The 19,435-nt window shown below is 61.1% G+C and overlaps 2 protein-coding genes across 4 annotated transcripts in view; one reads left to right on the top strand and one right to left on the bottom strand.

Annotated features, from left to right (window-relative positions):
• LOC135976354 (protein Smaug homolog 2-like) overlaps window positions 1-12,423 on the top strand; it is a 21,722-nt gene extending 9,299 nt beyond the window's left edge. For both annotated transcript variants that reach the window (XM_065571567.1, XM_065571566.1), the window contains exons 3-12: window positions 2,150-2,389; window positions 3,439-3,548; window positions 3,946-4,032; window positions 4,578-4,884; window positions 5,783-5,868; window positions 6,193-6,311; window positions 7,542-7,737; window positions 8,780-8,903; window positions 9,437-9,520; window positions 9,970-12,423. In XM_065571567.1, coding sequence (XP_065427639.1) covers window positions 2,150-2,389; window positions 3,439-3,548; window positions 3,946-4,032; window positions 4,578-4,884; window positions 5,783-5,868; window positions 6,193-6,311; window positions 7,542-7,737; window positions 8,780-8,903; window positions 9,437-9,520; window positions 9,970-9,998 — 1,382 coding nt within the window. In that variant the 3' untranslated portion in view covers window positions 9,999-12,423. The remainder of the gene's footprint in view (window positions 1-2,149; window positions 2,390-3,438; window positions 3,549-3,945; window positions 4,033-4,577; window positions 4,885-5,782; window positions 5,869-6,192; window positions 6,312-7,541; window positions 7,738-8,779; window positions 8,904-9,436; window positions 9,521-9,969) is intronic.
• Window positions 11,987-19,435, bottom strand: LOC101944380 (suppressor of cytokine signaling 5-like). Of its 2 annotated transcripts, none has more exons than XM_065571568.1 (2): window positions 19,254-19,435; window positions 11,987-18,405 (listed from the first exon to the last, which is right to left on the bottom strand). In XM_065571568.1, the coding sequence occupies exon 2, from the start codon at window positions 18,292-18,294 to the stop codon at window positions 17,125-17,127; it is 1,170 nt and encodes a 389-aa protein (XP_065427640.1). In that variant the 5' UTR covers window positions 18,295-18,405; window positions 19,254-19,435; the 3' UTR covers window positions 11,987-17,124. The 2 variants fall into 2 exon arrangements, with proteins under 2 accessions (XP_065427640.1, XP_065427641.1); XM_065571569.1 differs by having other exon boundaries at window positions 11,987-18,400.

Genomic DNA, 19,435 nt, shown 5'->3' with positions numbered 1-19,435 from the left:
TGCCTTCTGTAGAGCTCAAAATACTTGACAGAGGTGCGGTGTCCCAACCTTGTTTTACCCATTGGGGAAACTGAGGCACAGAGCAGGTGAAGCCACTTGCCTGTGGCTAGTCAGCAGGAGAGAGGGGAACAGAACCCAGGAGTTCAGAGTCCCTATCAGCTGAGCCGTGCTTCCTCTCGGACTCCGCGCCTGCTTCTTGATGGGCCCCAGAAGAAAATATTTTGAGGCCCAAGCAGCGGGGAGGGTTGGAGGGGCGGCAGTGTGTCCAGGTGGGTGGTCTGTGGTGTTTGAGGGCAAAAGGAGGTGGGGACGATGACAGATCAAACCTAAGCTCTGACATTGGGGGACAGGTCAGTGCCCCGTGTCTCAGTGCCTCAGTTTCCCCATCTATAAAATGGGGCTGATAATATTGGTTGCCCCTCCATCCCAAGGGGCATTAGTTTGCACGGTGCTTTGGGCCTGCGAAGTGCTTGGAGTCCAACGTGCCGTGGCGGCCGGGGGTGTGCTTACGTGTATGTACGGATGCCAGTGACTGGTGAGGTAAATGAAGCTTGAAGATGGTCAGAGGAGTGTCAGGATGGGCGGCTGGGGGTGTCAATTTTGGAGGTGACCTACTGAACCCCACCCAGTGGCGTAGCCAGGTGGAGGGAACAGGGGGCGCGATCAAAAAAAAAAAAAAAAAGTTGGCACCCGCTGTGGCGCTTTTACTCACCTGGCAGCGCTCCGGGTCTTCGGCGGCGGGCCCTTCACTCACTCCGGGTGTCTTCGGTGGCACTGAAGGACCCGCCGCCGAAATGCCACGAAGACCCGCAGAGCAAGAGGAGGTTGTGCCGCCGAAGACCCGGCGCTGCCAGGTGAGTAAAAGTGCCGCAGCGGCTGTCGCTTGTTTTTTGATCGCTCCCCCTGTTCCCTCCGGGTGAGTAAAAATTAAAAAGGTGCCAAGAAATTGACAAGGTGCCACTTGTGCTCAGTGGGGGAGCGGCTGCTGCCCCGCTCCCCCCCAGCTACGATACTGACCCCACCACCTCCCAATAACTGCCTCTACTTCTATTAAAAAAACAGGAGTTATTATTAAAGCTAATCAAATGTAGTCGTCCCTTCTAGACACTTTCCTTCCCTTCCATCTCCTCCTCTCCCATTGGGGTGGTTCCGGGTGGATTTCCCTCCCTGCAGCCCCCAGCGCTCCGGTGGCTGTCGGGGGAGTGGGAGGGGAGAAAACGTGCGTTCTCTTCGCACCAAAACAGGAATAACATGAATCAAAACGGAAAGCCGCCTCTGAGGGTGTGCCCAGGGTTTGTACAGTTCAGGGGAAAAACCAGCTGTATCCCAGAGCGGCGCTTAGACCTGGCCGTAGCTGTAACGTACAGCCTGGGTCCCTTGGCCGAACCGGGCTCTGCCTTGCTCATGTGCCATCCCCCTGCTTGGCGTTGGCTAGCTCCTTGGCTGTCCCCACAGGGGCACTCAGGATAGTGGGAGATCCGTGGCGAGGGAGGGGGAGAGAGCGGTGGCAGGGGGTGGAGGGTACCTGCCTCTTTTCACTGCTGCCAAATAGAGCAGGGAGACAAGACGGGGGTTGAATTGCTCCCCGGCTGCTTCACGGTGCTGGGGAAGCAGACGGAGCAGTGCAGACAGAACCCCCCCCTGCGCAGACTGACCCTCCTACGCCCTTTGCTGCTGTTCGTCCCTCTGCACGGGTGACTGGCAAAAGGAGCGTGGTCACGTGGCTAGTTCCCCCGATCGTGGGTTTGGTTCTCACTTGTGCTGTCAATCCTCTGCGTGCCCTGGAGCAGGGGGCTTCCCGGAGAGGGGTCCCGACTCCTGCTGGTCAGTTGCATCAAGGCCCTTGGATGAAATGCACCATAGCCGTGCAGAGAATTCTGCCCATGTGGGTCTGGGGGAGCCTCGCTGGGGGGGCAGGGCCCATTCTGGGGCCGTATCCTGAATGGGGAGAGGAGGAGCCCAGCTAAAAACCACTTTCCAAGCGCCAGGCCCTGAGGCATCCGCTGCCTTGAGTTGTAGGTGACTGATCTCTCCTCTCTCCGTCCTCCCCCCGTCTCAGAGGCGCGAGGCTCATCCTCCCTGGTCGCTCTGTAGGATGGGAGATCCAGCCCCGATGTCGTCATGCTAATTCTCTGCCCTTCCCTTCCAGCTCTGCCCTGCCAAATCCACCCCAGCCCGCTCAAGCGCTCCATGTCCCTCATCCCCACCAGCCCGCAGGCCCCCGGCGAGTGGATGAGCCCCGACGAGCTTTGCGCCCGGCAGGCGTTCATCCCGGGGGACCACGCGCCCCTGTCCCCCCAGAGCAGCGTGGCCTCCTCGGGCAGCGAACAGACGGAGGAGCAGATGGGCAGCCGTAACACCTTCCAGGAGGATGGCAGTGGCATGAAAGGTACAGCTGGGGGGAGGCACCGTTGGCCCGTGCCAGAGGGAACCCCAACTGCCTCGCTTTGCCGGCCAACCCCGGGAATGCTGGATCAGACCCCTGCCTGGTCAGCCCTAACCGGGGGGCTCCCAGCGATTTGACCAGGGCTGCTAGGCCGGGGGCTGGAGGGAACATGGGCAGTGGTGAGCGAGGGGGATGAGCCTTTCCTATGTCTGTGACGGGTAGATCCCTGCGCGGATACAAACATGTGGATCCGCGTCCGATCTGCAGCGGCCAGGATCAACCCGCGATCCGCTAGCCGTCTTTTACCCGTATCCAGCCCTGCAGCGGCAAGCCGTCTCACAAGGGCTAGTGAGGGAGGGGGAGGGGTCTTGCAGGGAAGAGGCGGGGTGGGGTCTCAAGAAGGGGCAGCACAGAGGGGAAGTCGGGGGGGGGGGGCGTCGGGTGCTGCTCCCGGAGGTTCACAAGCGACGGCACACGGCAGCAGCGGTGACGGGGAGGGGTTGGGCACCAGGTCCAATCCCAGGAGCCGGCGGGCCGGGACTGGGAGCGTGGCCAGTGTGGCCAGGCCAGGCCGTGGTGGGGGACGCTGGTGCTGCCCGAGGGCTCTGAGCTGCTGGACAGGAAGCGGCACGGCGCGCGGGTGCTGGACAGCCCCGACGCCGACCTGCCGCTGGCCCCAAGCACACTGCACCCCCCCCGGGCTGCCCGAGCCGGACGCCGCAGGCCAGGTGCCGCCAGTGAGTAGAGCCCTGCACGGTTGTATCTGCATCCAATCCACTGTCTGCAAAAATGGTCCATGGATTTTCAGGGCTCTAATGATGGGAATCCTGCTGTGGGTATCAGCCAGCCTTGGTCGAATGTCCTTCCAATACCCTCCCTTACTCACGCCCCTTGTCACCTGAGAAGGCCCTGCCTTGAAAGGGGAATGTTCCTCTGGCTCTGGGGAGCCCTAGAGTGGCCGGTGCGTAACGCCGGCGGTCCCGGGAGCCGCGGACGCTTCCCCAAGCCTGGCTGAGGTCACGCTAAAGGGCCGGTCTCTCCCGCCTCTGCAGACGTCCCCTCGTGGCTGAAGAGCCTTCGTCTGCACAAGTACGCAGCCCTCTTCTCCCAGATGACGTATGAAGAGATGATGACCCTCACGGAGCAGCATCTGGAGTCCCAGGTGAGGAGGGGACAGCAGGGTCCCGGGCGGGGGGACTGTGGTGTCGTAGGACAGGCGTCTTTCACAGACTTAGGGGGCCACTCCGGCCCCCGCCAGCTGGGAAGGGGCTCTCGGGACTGCATAAAACGCATGGACGCCCATCACCGTCCCCACAGCTCCTGATTTGATCCGATGGCTAAATTCCAGGGGCTTCTCTGGATACCTCCAGCCCAGAGCCCGAAATTCTCACCTACCTGTGGGGCGATTGCCACGGAAGAGCCCTGAGTTCCTGTCGGGCTGCGTGGCCGCAAGGGAGCACCTGCGGCTGCGACCTGTTCCCGGGGCGTGTCTCTGAGTCTGTCAGGGGCTGCGTCCGTGGCTGTCGCCTTAGCGCCCACGTCTCTTCCTTCCTGCACAGAACGTGACCAAAGGAGCCAGACACAAAATTGCCTTGAGCATCCAGAAGCTACGGGAGAGGCAGAGTGTTCTCAAGTCTCTGGAGAAGGTAAAAGACCCACCGGGTTCCCCTGCGAGGTCTGAGCCGAAGGCCTCGGGGTCAAGGCACCCAGCCCCGGGGTTGATTCCTGACTCTTCCTTAAGCCCCTCGAATCTCCCCCCTGTAAAACGGGGCTCGCAGTCCTTGCTTAGGCTGTGAGCGCCTTGGGATCTGTGCCTCTCGCTCAGGGCCTGCATTGCACCTGGTGCCAAGGGGGCGGCGCAGCCCTGATCTCGGTCATGGCCCCTAGGTGCTACTGGAATTCACGTAGTGGCAGATCGCACCTCTGAACCGCAGCCGGGGCAGTTGGCTTCGAGGCTGCTGGCGTTAAAACCCAAGATCTCGGGGCAGGTGCCGTGCAGGGCAAACAGGATCGTGTGGCTGCAAGTCCTAAATTATCTGCCACACAGGGATGCTGGGACTCGAACCCGTGATCCCCGGTGCTCTGAGCCTGATGCTTGGACCACTGCGCCCCTTGGTCCTTTTTGAGACGTGGGGCTGCCCTTAATTTTTCATGGCATCTTCCCCACCCCCTTTCCCTGGCCCCTCCGCAGGACATCCTAGAAGGAGGGAACCTGTGGAACGCGCTCCAGGAGCTCCAGCAGATAATCATCACGCCCATCAAAGCATACAGCTCCCTCCAGGCCATGGCCGCGCCCAAGGAGGGGCAGCAGGCGGTGCCCGAGCGCCACGGAGCCCCCAGGCCGGGCCTGGACAAAGCCACCAACGGGGCAGAGGACAAGGAGCCTGCAGTGGACGGCTTCTCGTCCCAGACGGCCTCCCCCTGTGACGGGGAGTCGGCCACGGCACCCATCGCGGAAGGGGACATCCCGGGGCAGTTCACCCGGGTGATGGGGAAAGGTAAGGGCGTCCCCGTGCCCGGCGTCCGGTCCAGAGGGCACTGCCTTTCCCCCAGGGGCATTCAGGGAGCCCGGGGTGGGGGTCCCGGGGCGTTAGAGGGAGCGTTACTGCTTCTCTCCCGGATGGGGGTGGTACAGATTCGGGGGCATGCCCTCGTGTTGGCATGTGTGGTTGGGGCTGACTGACGTCTCCAGCCCTGTTTCAGGCGGATGGGTCCTACTGACTCCCCCTTGGCGGGGCAGGGAAGCTGGATGGCTTATCCCCTCTGTCGGGGGAGGGGGCTGGAGCTGGGCTCAGGACACCTGGGTTCTCTAGCAGGTAAACAAAACGAAGTGCGGGAGGAAGGTTGGCTGTGTGTGTTAGGCATAGGACACCTGGGTTCTCTTCCTGGCTCTGGGTGGTCAGGAATCCTGGCTTCTATTCCTGGCTGGGGGAGGGAGGTGGGGTCTAGGGGTTAGAGCAGCGGTGGGACTCGGCAGGATTCCTGGGTTCTTTCCAGCCCTGCTGCTTGCTTACCGCTTGTCCTTGGGTGAGTCCCTTTTCCTGTGAGCTGCAGCATCCCCTTTCTGCTGACCCACCTCCGGGGGGCATGATTTTTATAATTTAATTATTTATTTTTTTTAAATTTAATGAATGGAGATCTCCTATCTCCTAGAACTGGAAGGGACCTTGAAAGGTCATCGAGTCCAGCCCCCTGCCTTCACTAGCAGGACCAAGTACTGATTTTGCCCCAGATCCCTAAGTGGGCCCCCTCAAGGATTGAACTCACAACCCTGCGTTTAGCAGGCCAATGCTCAAACCACTGAGCTATCCCTCCCCCCAGGTTGAGCATCGGGCGGGGGGTGGAGGGGGAGGCTCTGGAAGGGCCTGGGGAGTAACCCCTCTGCTCCCCTCGCAGTGTGCACGCAGCTGCTCGTCTCCCGGCCCGACGAGGAGAACATCACCAGTTACCTCCAGCTCATCGAGAAGTGCCTGACTCACGAGGTATCGTCTGCATGGAAACCTCCCTCTGATCTCGGGGGCGGGGGTTGCTGGCTCCCCTCGGGACTCCTGGGTTCTTCTCCGCCGTGCCCAGCAGGCCAGGCCCCAGAGCTGTTGAACTGATCCAAGCGGGTCATTTAAGGACTTCCCCCGCCTACACACACACACACACACACCTGCTTTGGGCTGGATGTGTGCTCGAATCCCTCCGCTCTCTGTAGCAAAGTGCCCCGTTCTGTGCCCCTCCTCCCTGCGGCTGCTCCCGCCCCCTCCCTATGCCCCAGCGCCAGCCCAGCGTCCTGACGGCGCTGTCCCTGTGCACCGCAGGCATTCACGGAGACGCAGAAGAAGAGGCTGTTGTCCTGGAAGCAGCAGGTGCTGAAGCTGTTGCGAGCGTTCCCCCGGAAGGCCGTGCTCGACATGCAAGGGTACCGCCAGCAGAAAGGGTAGGTGTGGCCAGTTTGCAGCTGTAGAATGGCATGAAGGCTGGGAGTACGGGGGGGGGGACAGTGCTGAATAACCCCCCCTGGGTGATCTGGCTAGACAGTATGGCCCAGTGGATCGGGCTCTCCGGGACCTGGATTCTGGTCCCAGCTCTGCCTTGATGTGTGACTTAGGTTGCCTCAGTTTCCCCAATCGCAGTTGCTAGGTGCAACCAATAAATAAATTGTAGGTGGGGGGGGGTCCCCAGCGGTGCCCGGAGCCACTTGGCTCCTAGATTGCTAGGATCTAATGGCTGTGGAAGGGAGGCAGCAGGACCTAGCAGTTAGAGCACGGACGGGGACTAGGAGTTGGGACTCCCGGGTTCTAGCCCCAGCTCTCTGGGGTCATCGCAGTGGGCAGGTCGCTGCCTGTCTTGATTCCAGCCCTTCCTCGCCGCCGAGGGGGCCGGGGAGCTGATCGGTCGCTCCCAGGGGCACAGAAGCAACACGCCTCGCGTTACGAAATCCCCCATCCTCCCACATGCTCCAGCTCTGCGGCCTTCCCCCTGACAAGCCCAGGGAGGAGCAGGCGCTGGGATCCCGGCCGACAGGGCTGGCTGGGGGTGTCTCCAAAATCCTGGCTCATGCGAGTTTCGAAGCCCTGCTCTGTGCGCTGCCCCTCCAGTCCAGGCTGAGCGGCTCGGGTCACCTGTCAGGCGTCCCCGGCTGTCTCTTCCTGTCCCCGTGTCTGGGAGCGGGGACGCCCTTGACCGCTAGCAGCCAGCTGGGATCCATCCACATGTCAGCTGCGACCCAGGCCTGTGGGAAGCCCGTTTAGTTTGTGCCTCTCCTACTGGGGGGGGGTTAAGGCCGGTTCCAAGGGGCAGTCTGTCTCTGCGGAGGCCAGATTTTCAAGTGGCGGGTGGGGGAGGCCACTTGAGCTGCATTTAAAGGATCCCTGTTTTCACAAGGGCGGGAGGGTACTAAGCACCGCCGGAAAACCAGCCGCACCCTCGAGGCTTCCCTAGTGGGGGCCCCCACCCGGCAACACATCACAGAATCACTTGGCCCAGGTGTGTCTGACGCCCTGAGATGCTCAGATGTGTGAGCTGCTGTGGGAGGGGGCGCTCCAAAGACCTGTCCCCCGTGAAATTGAGGGGGGGGGAGTCGATCCCAAGGGATGCAGCAAGTAGCTAGATTCTCTGGTGACTTCAGAACAGTCCTTTATTTTTTTCACCTTCTCCCCTCCCCCAGGTGGGCTTTTGGTTCCAACTCTCTCCCCATAGCTGGATCTGTGGGGGTGGGCGTCGCGCGCAGAGGGCAGCGGCCGTTCCAGATGCCCCCTCGAGCCATGCCCCCGAGCCGCTTGGGGCTGCTGAGTCCGGCGGGGATTGGAGGGGTCTTGCCCCGGCATGCACTTACCAGCCCCATCGGGAGCCAGGGACGACAGGTGAGTCCGGCGGGGCGGGAGGTGTCGCTCGAGCCGCGGGTGTGCGCCGGTTTCTCCCTCGTGGCTCTGGCTGAAGCCCCAGCTGAGCCGAAGGGGATTTTACAATGAACGGGAGCAGCGGGTGCCAGTCTAGAAGGGCTCGTTTGTCTAGGTCAGCAGGTTGTAGAGAGAAATGTCTAGGGCCATGAACACAGGGCTGGGAGGGGAGAGGGGTCCACTGGGGAGGGCTGGGAGCCAGGACTCCTAGGTTCAATCCCCAGCTCTGGGAGGGGAGTTAGCTCTAGTGGTTAGAGCAGGCGGGGCTGGGAGTCAGGACTTCTGGGTTCTAGTCCCAGACCAGCCATTAGATTCTCCATCATAGTCTCTCCGTGCCTCAGTTTCTCCATGTTACTATGGGGTTAATAGATCTGCCCTGCCTGCCAGGGGGCATGTGAGGACAAATACATTAAAGATTGTGAGGCGCTTGTGTGTTACGGTGACCAGATAGGTATCTTAAATGGAACTGGGAGCTAGGACTCCTGGGTTCTATCCCCAGTGCTAGTGGTTAGAGCAGGGCGGGCCTGGGGGAGGGAGGACTTCTGAGCCCCATTCCTGGCCGTAGGAAAGGAGTGAGATCTAGTGGCTAGAGCAGGATAAATTGATGACACCCCCTCTTTTTTAAAATGAATTTCTGCTCTCCAAATGGCCTGGTGGGGTTCTCCGTTTGGGAGAGGGAGGGTTAAGAGCTGCTCTGTGAGGTCGGAAAGCTGGGATTGCAGAATCGAGCTGGGCTCTCCCCTCGCAGTGTTATCTCCCCGGCCCTGGGGGGGCACCAGGGCCTTGTGACTTGCTCGGGCACGGGAGCCCGGCCCCCTCTCCCAGCGCAGCGTTAGCTGTTCCTTCCAGGGGAGCGTGCCTCGGAGCCACGCCGACCCGTTGCTGCTATTGAACGTTGTCTCTGGATCCCCCGTGTGCCAGGCTGGCGCTGGTGAGCCTGGGGGATCCAGCTGCTCTGGGCCAGGCTCCTGCATCCTCTATCCCGGTCTTTCCCCTCTCTCCGCAGAATCTGTGGTTCGCCAATCCCGGGGGCAGCAACAGCATGCCCGGCCAGAGCCGCAGCTCGGTCCAGCGCACCCATTCGCTACCCGTCCACACGTCCCCGCAGGCCATCATCATGTTCCCCCAGGGTGAGTAGCCGGGGGGCTCTCCCGGTACCGGCCCTTGGCAGACTCAGGACAGGAGTTGTTCTTGGAGAGACTGTTCTGCCCAGCTGAGGCCGGTGGGAGGCCATCTGCTGCCAACTCGCTCTCCTCCTCCTCCTCTCCGGCTGTTTGGGCTGTGGGGGGGGAGCCTGTCGTGCTCCTCCCCAGAGCAGGCTGCACGTGTTGACAAGCAGTGTCCATCTGCTGCAAGTCAGGACTCCTGGGTTCTATCCCTGGTTCTGGGAGGGGAGTGGGGTCTAGTGGGTTAGTGCAGTGGGGGCTGGGAGATGGGACTTCTGGGTTCAATTCCCGGCCCAGTCATTGGATTCTCCATCACTGACCGTTTTTCAGTGGAGAAGTTGGCAGCACCAGGGTTAATAAGGGGATGAGGCTCAAAGCTGCCACCTTGCCGGGTGGGCCGGGGCAGTCACATGAATGCTGTGTGAATCCAGTTTCCATTGCCCACCAGGGAGTGTGGGGGCACCTGGCTAATTTCCTTCCTCCGCCCCCCCCTGTAGATTGCCAGATCCCCGGAACAGACCTGGAGATCAACCCCACGCTGGAGTCGCTGTGCCTGAGCATGACGGAGCACGCGCTGGGCGGTGAGATATGGGGTCAGCCCCGGGAGGGGAGGGTGTTAAAGGGCGATACAAGCCAGCAGGTCCCCGGGAGACCAAGATGGGGCCCAAACCCTCCCCTTCACCCCACCCCAGGGTGGGCGACTCTCTCACAGCCCTAGATCGCAACCAGACGCATGGGGTGCACGTATCTATCGGTGACCTTGTCTGCAGTGGGGCGCCTGTGGCGGAACCCAGCACGCAGCTGGGCGTAGTCGGCAGCAAAACCCTGGGCCGAGACCTCCCGCTACTCTTGGGATTTGGGGGGGCCCGGTGAATTCCTGGCTTCTTTCTTGTGACTGGAGCCGCCGCCAGGCATGCAGAATCACTGGCCCTTATGAACGCCCTTGGCCCGAACCTGGCCACGGGATGACGACTCGTCCCCTTCTGCCTCAACACTGAACGCTCTCTGGTCCTGTTTTCTCTCCTAACAGATGGCACCGACAAGACCTCCACCATCTGACCAGCCTCGGGGATCCGTGGTTCCTGAGACGCTTTAGGGGGTTCTCTTTATTTTTTTGGGGGGTGCTTAAAGGGGTGGTTGAATCTTCCACCCCACACCCCTCCTCCCACCCTCCCCCAGCGTTTACCATCAACTCCGCCACGGTGGGGGGGTTGGAAGAAGCTCTCACTACAATCTTACCATCTTATACGTTCTAATATTTTTCTACTTTATTATTACTTTAACTATGGTTTAATACTGAGTTGCATCCTGTAACTCCCAGGGTAACGAAGCCAGAAGCAGCAGGATCTTGGGTCACGCATGTGTGTGTGTGTCTCCTCCCGCCCCCCTCTTTCCCCTCTCCCCCCCGGCCCATCCTTTCTCAGCATGGGGAAAAAGAGAGCTCCTGAGAGGGAGGAGTGGAGAAGGGGAGATAAAGCGCATCTCTGATTCACTTTCCTTTCCACCCCACCCCTCCCCGGGGCAGTACGGCCGCTCTTGGCCGATGCTGGTTGCCACGAAAGGCACCGGGGGGCTAACCTGGCGAGCTGGTTTCTTCTGGGTTAGCCCCCCCACCTGCTTTTCGCACCTGATCCCTGCGATGGGGGGAAACACCTCCACAGATGGGGGCCGAGAACTCTTCTGGAACTGTTAAGTGCCTGTAACTCCCCACCCCACCCCCGTGACTACTTGGGGGCGTGGCCTTTGAAGGATGGCCACGCCCTCCCCCACAAGAGGGTGGCTGGGGGCGTGGCCTTTGAGGGGGTCCGTGCCCTCCCCCCTAGGGCAAGTGGTGGATTCAGGGAAAGAAGCCACGCCTCAGAGAAGGGGTGTTGGGCCGGGCTGAAGAGTGGGGGTGGGGGGTGATGGGGATACCCGGGGGGGGAGGGGTTGGCGCATTGGAGGGTATTTAACCCTTTGGGCGTCTTCTCCTGGGGTGCATCCCCCCCGGAGGGGATTATAAAGCATACGTGATTGGAGCATTAGAAGGTTGGTGGGTGTTGGTTTGGCTGCATCTGGGGCCCTCGAGAGTCAGCTCGGTTGACGGGTTTGTCCCCCCCCTTCCTCCCCGTGTGTGCCCCCGGCAGAGACTGGTAAGGCTCCGCCCACACAGGGCAGACCCGCCCGGATGAATTGGCGGCTCTGCCTGTGGGTCGCCTCTCCCTGCCCGGAGCTCGTCTGCATTGGCAGTGCCATCAGGCCACGCTCAGACCGCCGGGTTAGAGCGCCCCTTCCTGGCCAGGGGCCGCAGTGCAGGGCTCTCACGCTGCTAATGAACTGAGAAAGGGCTGTGACGCGGGGGGTTGTTTCCAAGCCCCTTGGGGATGGTCTGGAAGACACCCCCCCCCCCCCCAGGTTTGGGGGTGGCGGGGACAGAGCTGTTCCTTACATGCCTTGATGGGGGTGTGAGGGGAGATGAGGATTGAGTCCTGTGATCTGGTGGGGGGGGGGGCTCAGGCAGGAGCGAGCCCTCCCCTAAGCCCCAAGCTTTGTGTGTGCGTGTGCATGTTTGTAAAACAGAAAACACTACATGGGCTGGGGGGTGGGAGGAGCCTGCAGGCAAGGGGTGTGGCTTTTACCCAGCCCAACCCCCATTTTGATTGGATTAACCTATTTTTTTTCCTTCTGATTTGTGACTCATTTTTTTTAAAAAAGCAAATAGATTTAAAAGCTTCCAAATTTTCCCTCCCCCGAGCTCCGTTCCCACGAGGCTCCGAAGGGTGCGGGCCCAGCTGCGGGAAAGGGGCCCCCAGCTCTCCACCACCTTGCGCCGTCACTGATAACTGGGCAACGGGAGGTGCAAATGACGCCGTTTCAATGGGGGAGTGGCACTGGCGCAAAGGACTGCGCCAGGCGGAGAACCAGGGTCGCCCCGAGACTTGTATCTTCAGGCGTTCAGGGGCAGCGGAGGGGGAATCTGGGGTGAGGGTCACACTAGGGATTTGAGGGGGGCAGGGGAGGACTGGACTTTGCAAGAGCCCCATGGATTTATTTTGGGGGGGGGAGAGGGGAACAGGGTCCTGCCCAGACCTAGGTACAATTTTGTCTTTTCCCAGAAAGACGCCCTGGGACAAAAGTCCCTTGTCTCCCCAGATCTCTCTGCTGCGTGGGGGGAGACGCATGCCCCCAAAGTAGATGACCCCCACAGGCTGAGCCCCTCCCATTGGTACAAAAGAAATTCCCACCCCACCCCCCAGACCTGTTTAAATGTTAAAGGCCTTTCCAAAGTATATACCGCATAGTAGTGTGTACAAAAAACAACCCCCCTGACCTATTTCTACAGTAGAGCGACAAGGTTCCTGTTTCAGATAGAAATGTTATTTTAGATACATTTTATTATGAATAACTTTTGTTATGACTATGGCTGGTAACCATGAATACGTTATTAAAAAACAAAACGGAAAAAAAAATTTTACAAAAAAAAAAAAAACCAAAAACCAAACCCGGCAGCCCGTGTTCGCTGGCTCTTTGTCTCGCTGCGCCCCGCCTCTCGCTGTCTGACCGTGTGAAAGAACCTGCCCCCCAACCAAATACGAGACCTCCCCGTGGAAACCCCCCCAAACCCTCTCTGATAAAGTTGTACTTATTTTGTAACCCTGCTTTTTATTCTTGATTTGTTCGGGGGGTGAGGAGGGGGGTGTATTTCTTTACAAAGGTAAGAGCCAGGATGGGACAGCTGGCCCAGGGGTTAGAGCGCTGATGAGCGGTGGTTTGCTGCTTGGCCAGGCGGAGATCTGGGCCCCATCAGGTGTTTTTAAAACCAAGGTTTTGAGGCCTTCGCTAGCGGGGAGGGCGGGGCACTGATTGATTGTGTTTTGTTTCTTCCCTATGCAGGGCAAGTGCCGGGGGAGCGGTAGGAGGGACCCAGATGTGGCACAGCTGTTTAGGTGAATCCTGTCTGGTGTGCCCGGCTTTCAATGTCTCTCCCCCCTCCCCCACGGGGCCTGCCCCTTCATGCCAGAGGCTGTGCAGCTCTGGGACCCGTGGGCACCGCTGGGGGCCAGCTTGGCTTCCCAAATGGAGAGCCAGGGCCGGTTGCTTGAGGCGACAGCATCATTTCTGCTCGCGTGGCAGGTGTAACTGGTTTTTTTCTCCTCTCCGTGATCCCGAGCGGTTTTCTCTCTGCTATAACCAGTGCCAGGCTTCTCCGCAGTCACCCCCAGCTCTCGGCTGCTTCATCCAAACCGTCTTGGGGCAGAAAATCAACAGTGATTTCCTCCCCACCCCCCTTCTAAAAGTTTGCAGGCAAAATTCAGCTTCGTGGAGTCAGAAAGGTCTGTGTTTTGGAGGGGCTTGCCTGCCATCAGCCCTGGGTGTCGTCCTCCCGCTGCTGTGGGTCCCCCTTTCCCTCTGGGGCCGGGCTCTGCTGACTGAACTACATCTCCCACTGTGCACTGCTGGCAGGGACTCCGTGGTGCATTGTGGGAGATGTAGTCTGCAGCCTGTTGACACCAAACTCTTGGGGCTTTCAGCTGTTTTTTTTCCAAACAGGCCGGGTGTGTGAGCAGGGATTGAGGGAGCTGGGCTGTAAGGAGGGGTCCTTGGGCAGAACCCCTCTGCTCTTCCCCCCCTGCCATGCTGTCAACCCCCCTAGGCTGAGCCTTAGCCCCCCGCCCGCCCCCGGCTCTGCCTCCAACAGGGCACCTTTCTGCTGCGTCACGCCTGCTTGCTGGGGTGGTCCATCCCCCTTCGGCACGCTCGCTGATCAGCGCCTGGCTGGCATCGTGTACAACCACGGGCACCGGCTCTGGGTTCTCCGCGTTAGGGCCCCCCCGTGCCCACAGGGCAGGACTTGTGCCGGCTTGTAATGTCACAGGGCCCACCCCACCCGTCTTCCCCCTGCTGTACCTGACCCCCGCTCCCTGGGCCTTCCAGCCACTGCTCTGGCACTAACCCCTGCTGGGGGTCATAGAATATCAGGGTTGGAAGGGACCTTAGGAGGTATCTAGTCCAACCCCCTGCTCAAAGCAGGACCAACCCCAACTAAATCATCCCAGCCAGGGCTTTGTCATGCCTGACCTTAAAAACCTCTAAGGATGGAGATTCCACCACCTCCCTAGGGAACCCATTCCAGTGCTTCACCACCCTCCTAGTGAAATAGTGTTTCCTAATATCCAACCTGGACCTCCCTCACTGCAACTTGAGACCATTGCTCCTTGTTCTGTCATCTGCCACCACTGAGAACAGCCGAGCTCCATCCTCTTTGGAACCCCCTTCAGGTAGTTGAAGGCTGCTATCAAATCCCCCCCTCATTCTTCTCTTCTGCAGACTAAATAACCCCAGTTCCCTCAGCCTCTCCTCGTAAGTCATGTGCTCCAGACCCCTGGTCATTTTTGTTGCCCTCCACTAAACTCTCCAATTTGTCCACATCCCTTCTGTAGTGGGGGGCCCAAAACTGGACCAATACTCCAGGTGTGGCCTCACCAGTGCCCAATAGAGGGGAATAATCACTTCCCTCGATCTGCTGGCAATGCTCCTACTAATGCAGCCCAATATGCCGTTGGCCTTCTTGGCAACAAGGGCACACTGCTGACTCATATCCAGCTTCTCATCCACTGTAATCCCCAGGTCCTTTTCTGCAGAACTGCTGCCTAGCCAGTCGGTCCCTAGCCTGTAGCAGTACATGGGATTCTTCCGTGTAGGGCTGGGATAGCGCCAACCAGCCTGTCATGTGAGCCCGTACTGCCCCTCCCCTGGCCCTGCAGGGCTGTAACCGGCCCCGCTCCCCCGGTTGGAGCAGACACTCTTGTAGCGGCTGGTGGGAGCACTGGACGGGACTGATTGCGCTGGCAGAGAGCTCGGCGCTTCTGAAAATCAGGGCTGCGGTTCGGCCCTTGACCATTCACTCGCTGGTCTTGGCCCAGGCCTCAGTGTCCTGCAGCCCCCGGCGCCTCCCCCTTCTCTCCACAGCTCTGCCTTGGCCTTGCTCCGTTCTTTGGAAGCTGGGGGTGAGACACTTTCCTGGATTGCTCTCTCTCTCTCTCTCTCACACACTCACACACACACACACCCCCTCTCTGGCCCCAGGAGGCAGAACAAACCTATCCTGGGTCTGTAACGTCCCCCCATACCTGGAAGCGGGGCCCAGTTTGCTGCTTGAAGTGTACCTAAGGTGGGCAGGTGGGGGATTGTGGGGCTGCCCCCCAGGGCTGGGTGGCTCTAGGCCACGCGGCTGGAGAGCTGAGATGGTGCTTGGCTGGTTACGGGAAAATGGAGATTTATAAACAAGGGGTGTCCCTGGAATGGGGAGATGCCCCTGCTCCCCACCCCTACAGCAGGCTGGGTATCCTACGGTCAAAATCCCCCAAGCTCCAACAGCTGCAAGGGCAGGGCGGCCGATGGACCAACTGCTGGTCTGATGAGTCCCAGGCTGTTCACTGTCCTGGAGCTCAGTCCTGGGGTCATCCCCTTGCCAAGGGGCCTGGTTCCCCGCTCCGGGGAGGAGGTGGTTGAGTGAAAGATGCCTGGAGGTTGGGGGCTGCTGGGGGGCTAATTCACCAGCTGGCGCGGCTGCAGCACAAGGCCAGGCCCGCTGCTCCCGGCCATCCCTCAGAATCCACAAAGGGGGCAGTTGGCCTGTTTTCTACAACCCTTCGGAGGAAGGATCTGGTTCCTGCCTGCAGAGAACATCGAGGTCCCAAGGCCGGCAGGGGCCAGTGCGATCAGCTAGTGCGTGACATCCTGTGTAGCAGGCCCAAGATAATTCCCAGCGCAGAGTTGTTAGAAAAATGCCCCGGCTTCATTTAAAAACAGGCCGTGGTGGAGAATCCACCTCAACCCTCGCTCTATGGTCCCAGAGGTTAATGCCTCTCACCATTCAAACCTGACCCCTCCTTTCCAGTCTGAATTTGTCCAGCTTCAACTTCCAGCCAGCGGGTCGTGTTTGACCTTCCTCCGCTAGACTGAAGAGCCCTTGATTAAATATTCATTCCCTGGGCAGGTTCCCCCCTTCACCTTCTCTTTGCTAAGCTGTCATGTTATTCCTAGACCATCAGGGTTGGAAGGGACCTCAGGAGGTCATCTAGTCCAACCCCCTGCTCAAAGCAGGACCAATCCCCAAATTGCCCCCTCAAGAATTGAACTCCCAACCCTGGGTTTAGCAGGCCAATGCTCAAACCCCTGAGCAATCGAGCTCCTTGAGTCTCTCACTACCAGGGAGGTTTTCTAACCCTCTGATCATTCTCATGACCCATCTCCGATTTATCAACATCCTCCTGGAATGGTGGGCACCAGAACTGGAGCCAGGATCCCAGCAGCGGCCGCACCAGGGCCAAACGTGGAGGGGAAAGAACCCCTCTACTCCTATGCGAGATGCCCGTTCATGCAGCTGGGGCAGAGCCCGGTGCCAGGGAATGATACATAGGCTGCTCTTGTATTGTGCGGCCAGGGTAGGGGGATCGGTGGCAGGGGACAAATGGGGAGCAGACCAAGGAATGGGTCTGTCGCCCCACCCTCTTGGAGAGCTGGGCTCCCAGCACGTGGCCTCCAAAGGAACCGAACCGGGAGGGTTGCTCCCCGTTACGAGGGGCCCAGCTCCAGTGAAAAACCAGGGGTGTGGAGCCCAGGGCTGGAATAGGGGGTGAAGGGGAGTGGGTCATGGTTGAGCATTGCCCCTATTTTTCTCAGTTCAGGAGTTTCATCCCAGCTCGAGCCAGGGCCGCCAAAGGCAGCCTCTCCCTGCCCGCTAGCCGGAGCAGAGACAGCTCCGAGAGCCCCCAAATCATCTGGCAGCAGCCTGCCCCCTTTCCTAGCTAGCGGCGGGGGCTGAGGGCCGGAGCTGGGTGCCCCCATCCCTGCTGCAGCCCAGAGAGACAACCCCAGGGGTCTCTTACAGTCACAGCAACAAGACTTTATTCCAGCAGCCCGGCCCCTTTAAATAAAACAGCTGATTGGGGCTCCGGCTGCGTCTTTGGGGCAGGGGCTCCTTTAACGAAGCTTCCCCCTCCTAGGCCCGGGGGCGGGGGGGCGGTTCCGCCCCCTGCTGAGGCCGACTGTCCAGAGCACGGGGGGGCCAGAACCTGCTGTAAAAGGCAGAAAGTTCACGGGCAATATCTCCCCGTATCGGCCCTGATCCTGGAGCCAACCCCACGCCCCTCGTCTTTGGGCCGTGGCCCAGAGGACCAAAGCCACGGGCAGGGCGCTGGGCTCAGTTCCAGCGGGTGTCCAGCCGCCGCACCCGCACCTTCTGCTTGTAGTGGTATTCCTTGAGGTACTCCTGGAGCGCGCTGGGGATGGGCAGGCGGCCGATCCCGTCGTAGGAGGTGCAGCCGGCCACCACGGCCCGGCACAGGTGCTGCAGGGCGAAGGGGAAAGGCCGGCGCACGGGGCGGGAGAGCAGGGGCTCGAAGAACATGCAGGCGCTGGGGTCCTTGTACCGCTCCAGCAGGCCCGAGACGGTGGGGGCGTGGAAGACGCCGGGGTCGTGCACGTCGAAGCTGAAGTTGTGGTTCCACTGCTCGACCCGGGCGTGGAGCGAGCGGCCGTAGCGCCGGAAACTGACCGAGAAGAGATAATCCTCCTGGGCCGAATCCCGCAGCAGGAAGGTCCCTTCCGGCTTCCCCTCCAGCAGGGCCTCGGCCTGGTAGCGATCCATCACCCCCCAGTAGCAGGGCAGCCGCGTCAGCTGCAGCAGATCCGGCACCAGGCAGTGGATGTAGTCGATCTGGGTGTGGACGCGAAGCTCCGGCTCCGGGGCCGCCGCCACCAGCTCCTCCTCTTCTTCCTCCTGGGGGGCCAGGGTGGCCCAGTTGTCCCCGGCCAGTTCGTTCATGCCAGGGGCCAGCTTGGGCCCCAGTTTGTAGAGCGGGTTGATCTGCGCCGTGGCCTCGAAGGTGTGGATCATGGCGTCCGGGGGCGGCTCCACCCCCTGCTCGATGCTGATGCGCCGTCGCTCCCGCAGCCGGTCGTCCTCGTCCTCCGCCGGCCCCGCCCCGCCGCAGGCCAGCCCCTCCTGGGCCGACACGGGCGCCGTGTGCTGCTTGATGAGATTCCACTTGCGGGCCAGCTCCGAGCCGGCCGGGAAGGGGCAGGTCTCCAGCATCAGTTCCCGCAGGTGGATCTTGCGCTGGGAAGGGGAGAATTCGGGGGAGCGGGCCCCGCCGTGCCCCTTGATGGGGAAACACTGACCCACCGCATCCTGTATCCTTTGCCGCAGCGAGCGCCCTGCCCGCCGGCCCGGCTCGGCCCCCTCGGAGTCCTGCCCCGCCGGGGTCTCCGGGAGCTTTGCTCTCCTGCGTCCGCCGCGCCGGCCCCCGGCCTCGCCCGAGCTCTCCTTGGGCCGGGCGCCTCGGTCCGGCCCCTCTCCGGCCTGGGACATGACGGGGCCGAGCGCTCGGGGGACTCGGGAAGGTGTCAGGGGGCCCGGTCTCTGCTGGGGTGGGGCGACCCCAACTCGCTCATGGTGGGGACAGGGAGCATCCGGCCTGCACTGAAGGGAGAGAGTTCATTAGAACCCAGACCCAGCTGTGTTCCACTCCACCCCTGCGCCCCACCCCAGAAGTGGCTGCATCTCAGCGCCGGGCGAGGAATCCATGTATACACAGCCCCCCCCGTCATGCGTCATCCCAGAGGTGGCTGCATCTCAGCACCGGGTGAGGGATCCCCCAGCTGAGGGGGCAGTGGGCTGGCACATCCGGGGTTCTGTCCCATCCTGCCGCAGGTATTTCGTTCGGCGCTAACGGGGAAGTGACAGTCTCCACTCATAAGCCCCCCACCCCCTCCACCTGCCCCTGTCCCTCAGCACTCAGGGCGGGGGCTTGCTCAGAGCGTGGGGGAGAGGGAGGGAGACACGGTCCCTTCAGCCCAGGAATGAAGCCAGACAACGGCCCAACCATCTGGCAGCAGCTGTGAGGGTCTGGGCCTGGGTTGCTCCATTTCAGACCCCTGTCCCCCAGATCTACTCCCACCCCATTCTGTCACCAGCTCTCGCACCCCATATCCCATCCCCACCCCATAGATCTACCCCCACCCCATCCTGTCCCCAGCTCTCCCACCCCATATCCCTTCCGAGCCCTGCCCCACAGATCTACCCCCACCCCATATCCCAGCCCTGCCCCACAGATCTACCCCACGCCATCCTATCCCCAGCACCTCCCACCCCATATCCCAGCCCTGCCCTACAGATCTACCCCCACCCCATCTTACAGCCCCACAGATCTCCCCCCACCCCATCCTGTCCCCAGCACCTCCACCCCATATCCCAGCCCCACAGATCTACCCCACTCCCCCCACATCCCAGCCCTACCCATTCACCCCCCGGCCCGGGGCCGGACTCACCGCGGAGGGCCCCACGCGGCCAGGCCGGGGCCGGGGCTGGGAAGCGGCGACCGAAGACGGAGCCAGCCGGGGAGGCGAGGCCGGGCCCAGCGCCCAGCTCCCCCCGCAGCGCCGCCCAGCCGCCGCCGGGGGAAGGGAAGGCCAGGCCGGGAGAGAACCCAGGCGTCCTGCTTCCCCCCCAC

The sequence above is a fragment of the Chrysemys picta genome, chromosome 17, assembly GCF_011386835.1.
Source record: "Chrysemys picta bellii isolate R12L10 chromosome 17, ASM1138683v2, whole genome shotgun sequence".
NCBI classification, from domain to species: domain Eukaryota; kingdom Metazoa; phylum Chordata; order Testudines; family Emydidae; genus Chrysemys; species Chrysemys picta.
The sequence above is the reverse complement of the archived record's forward strand: the minus strand, read 5'-3'. Positions and strand labels throughout refer to the sequence as shown.

Bases quoted from the DNA above. Each gene is read 5' to 3' on its own strand.
- LOC101944380 (XM_065571568.1), bottom strand. From the start codon at position 18,294: ATGTCCCAGGCCGGAGAGGGGCCGGACCGAGGCGCCCGGCCCAAGGAG.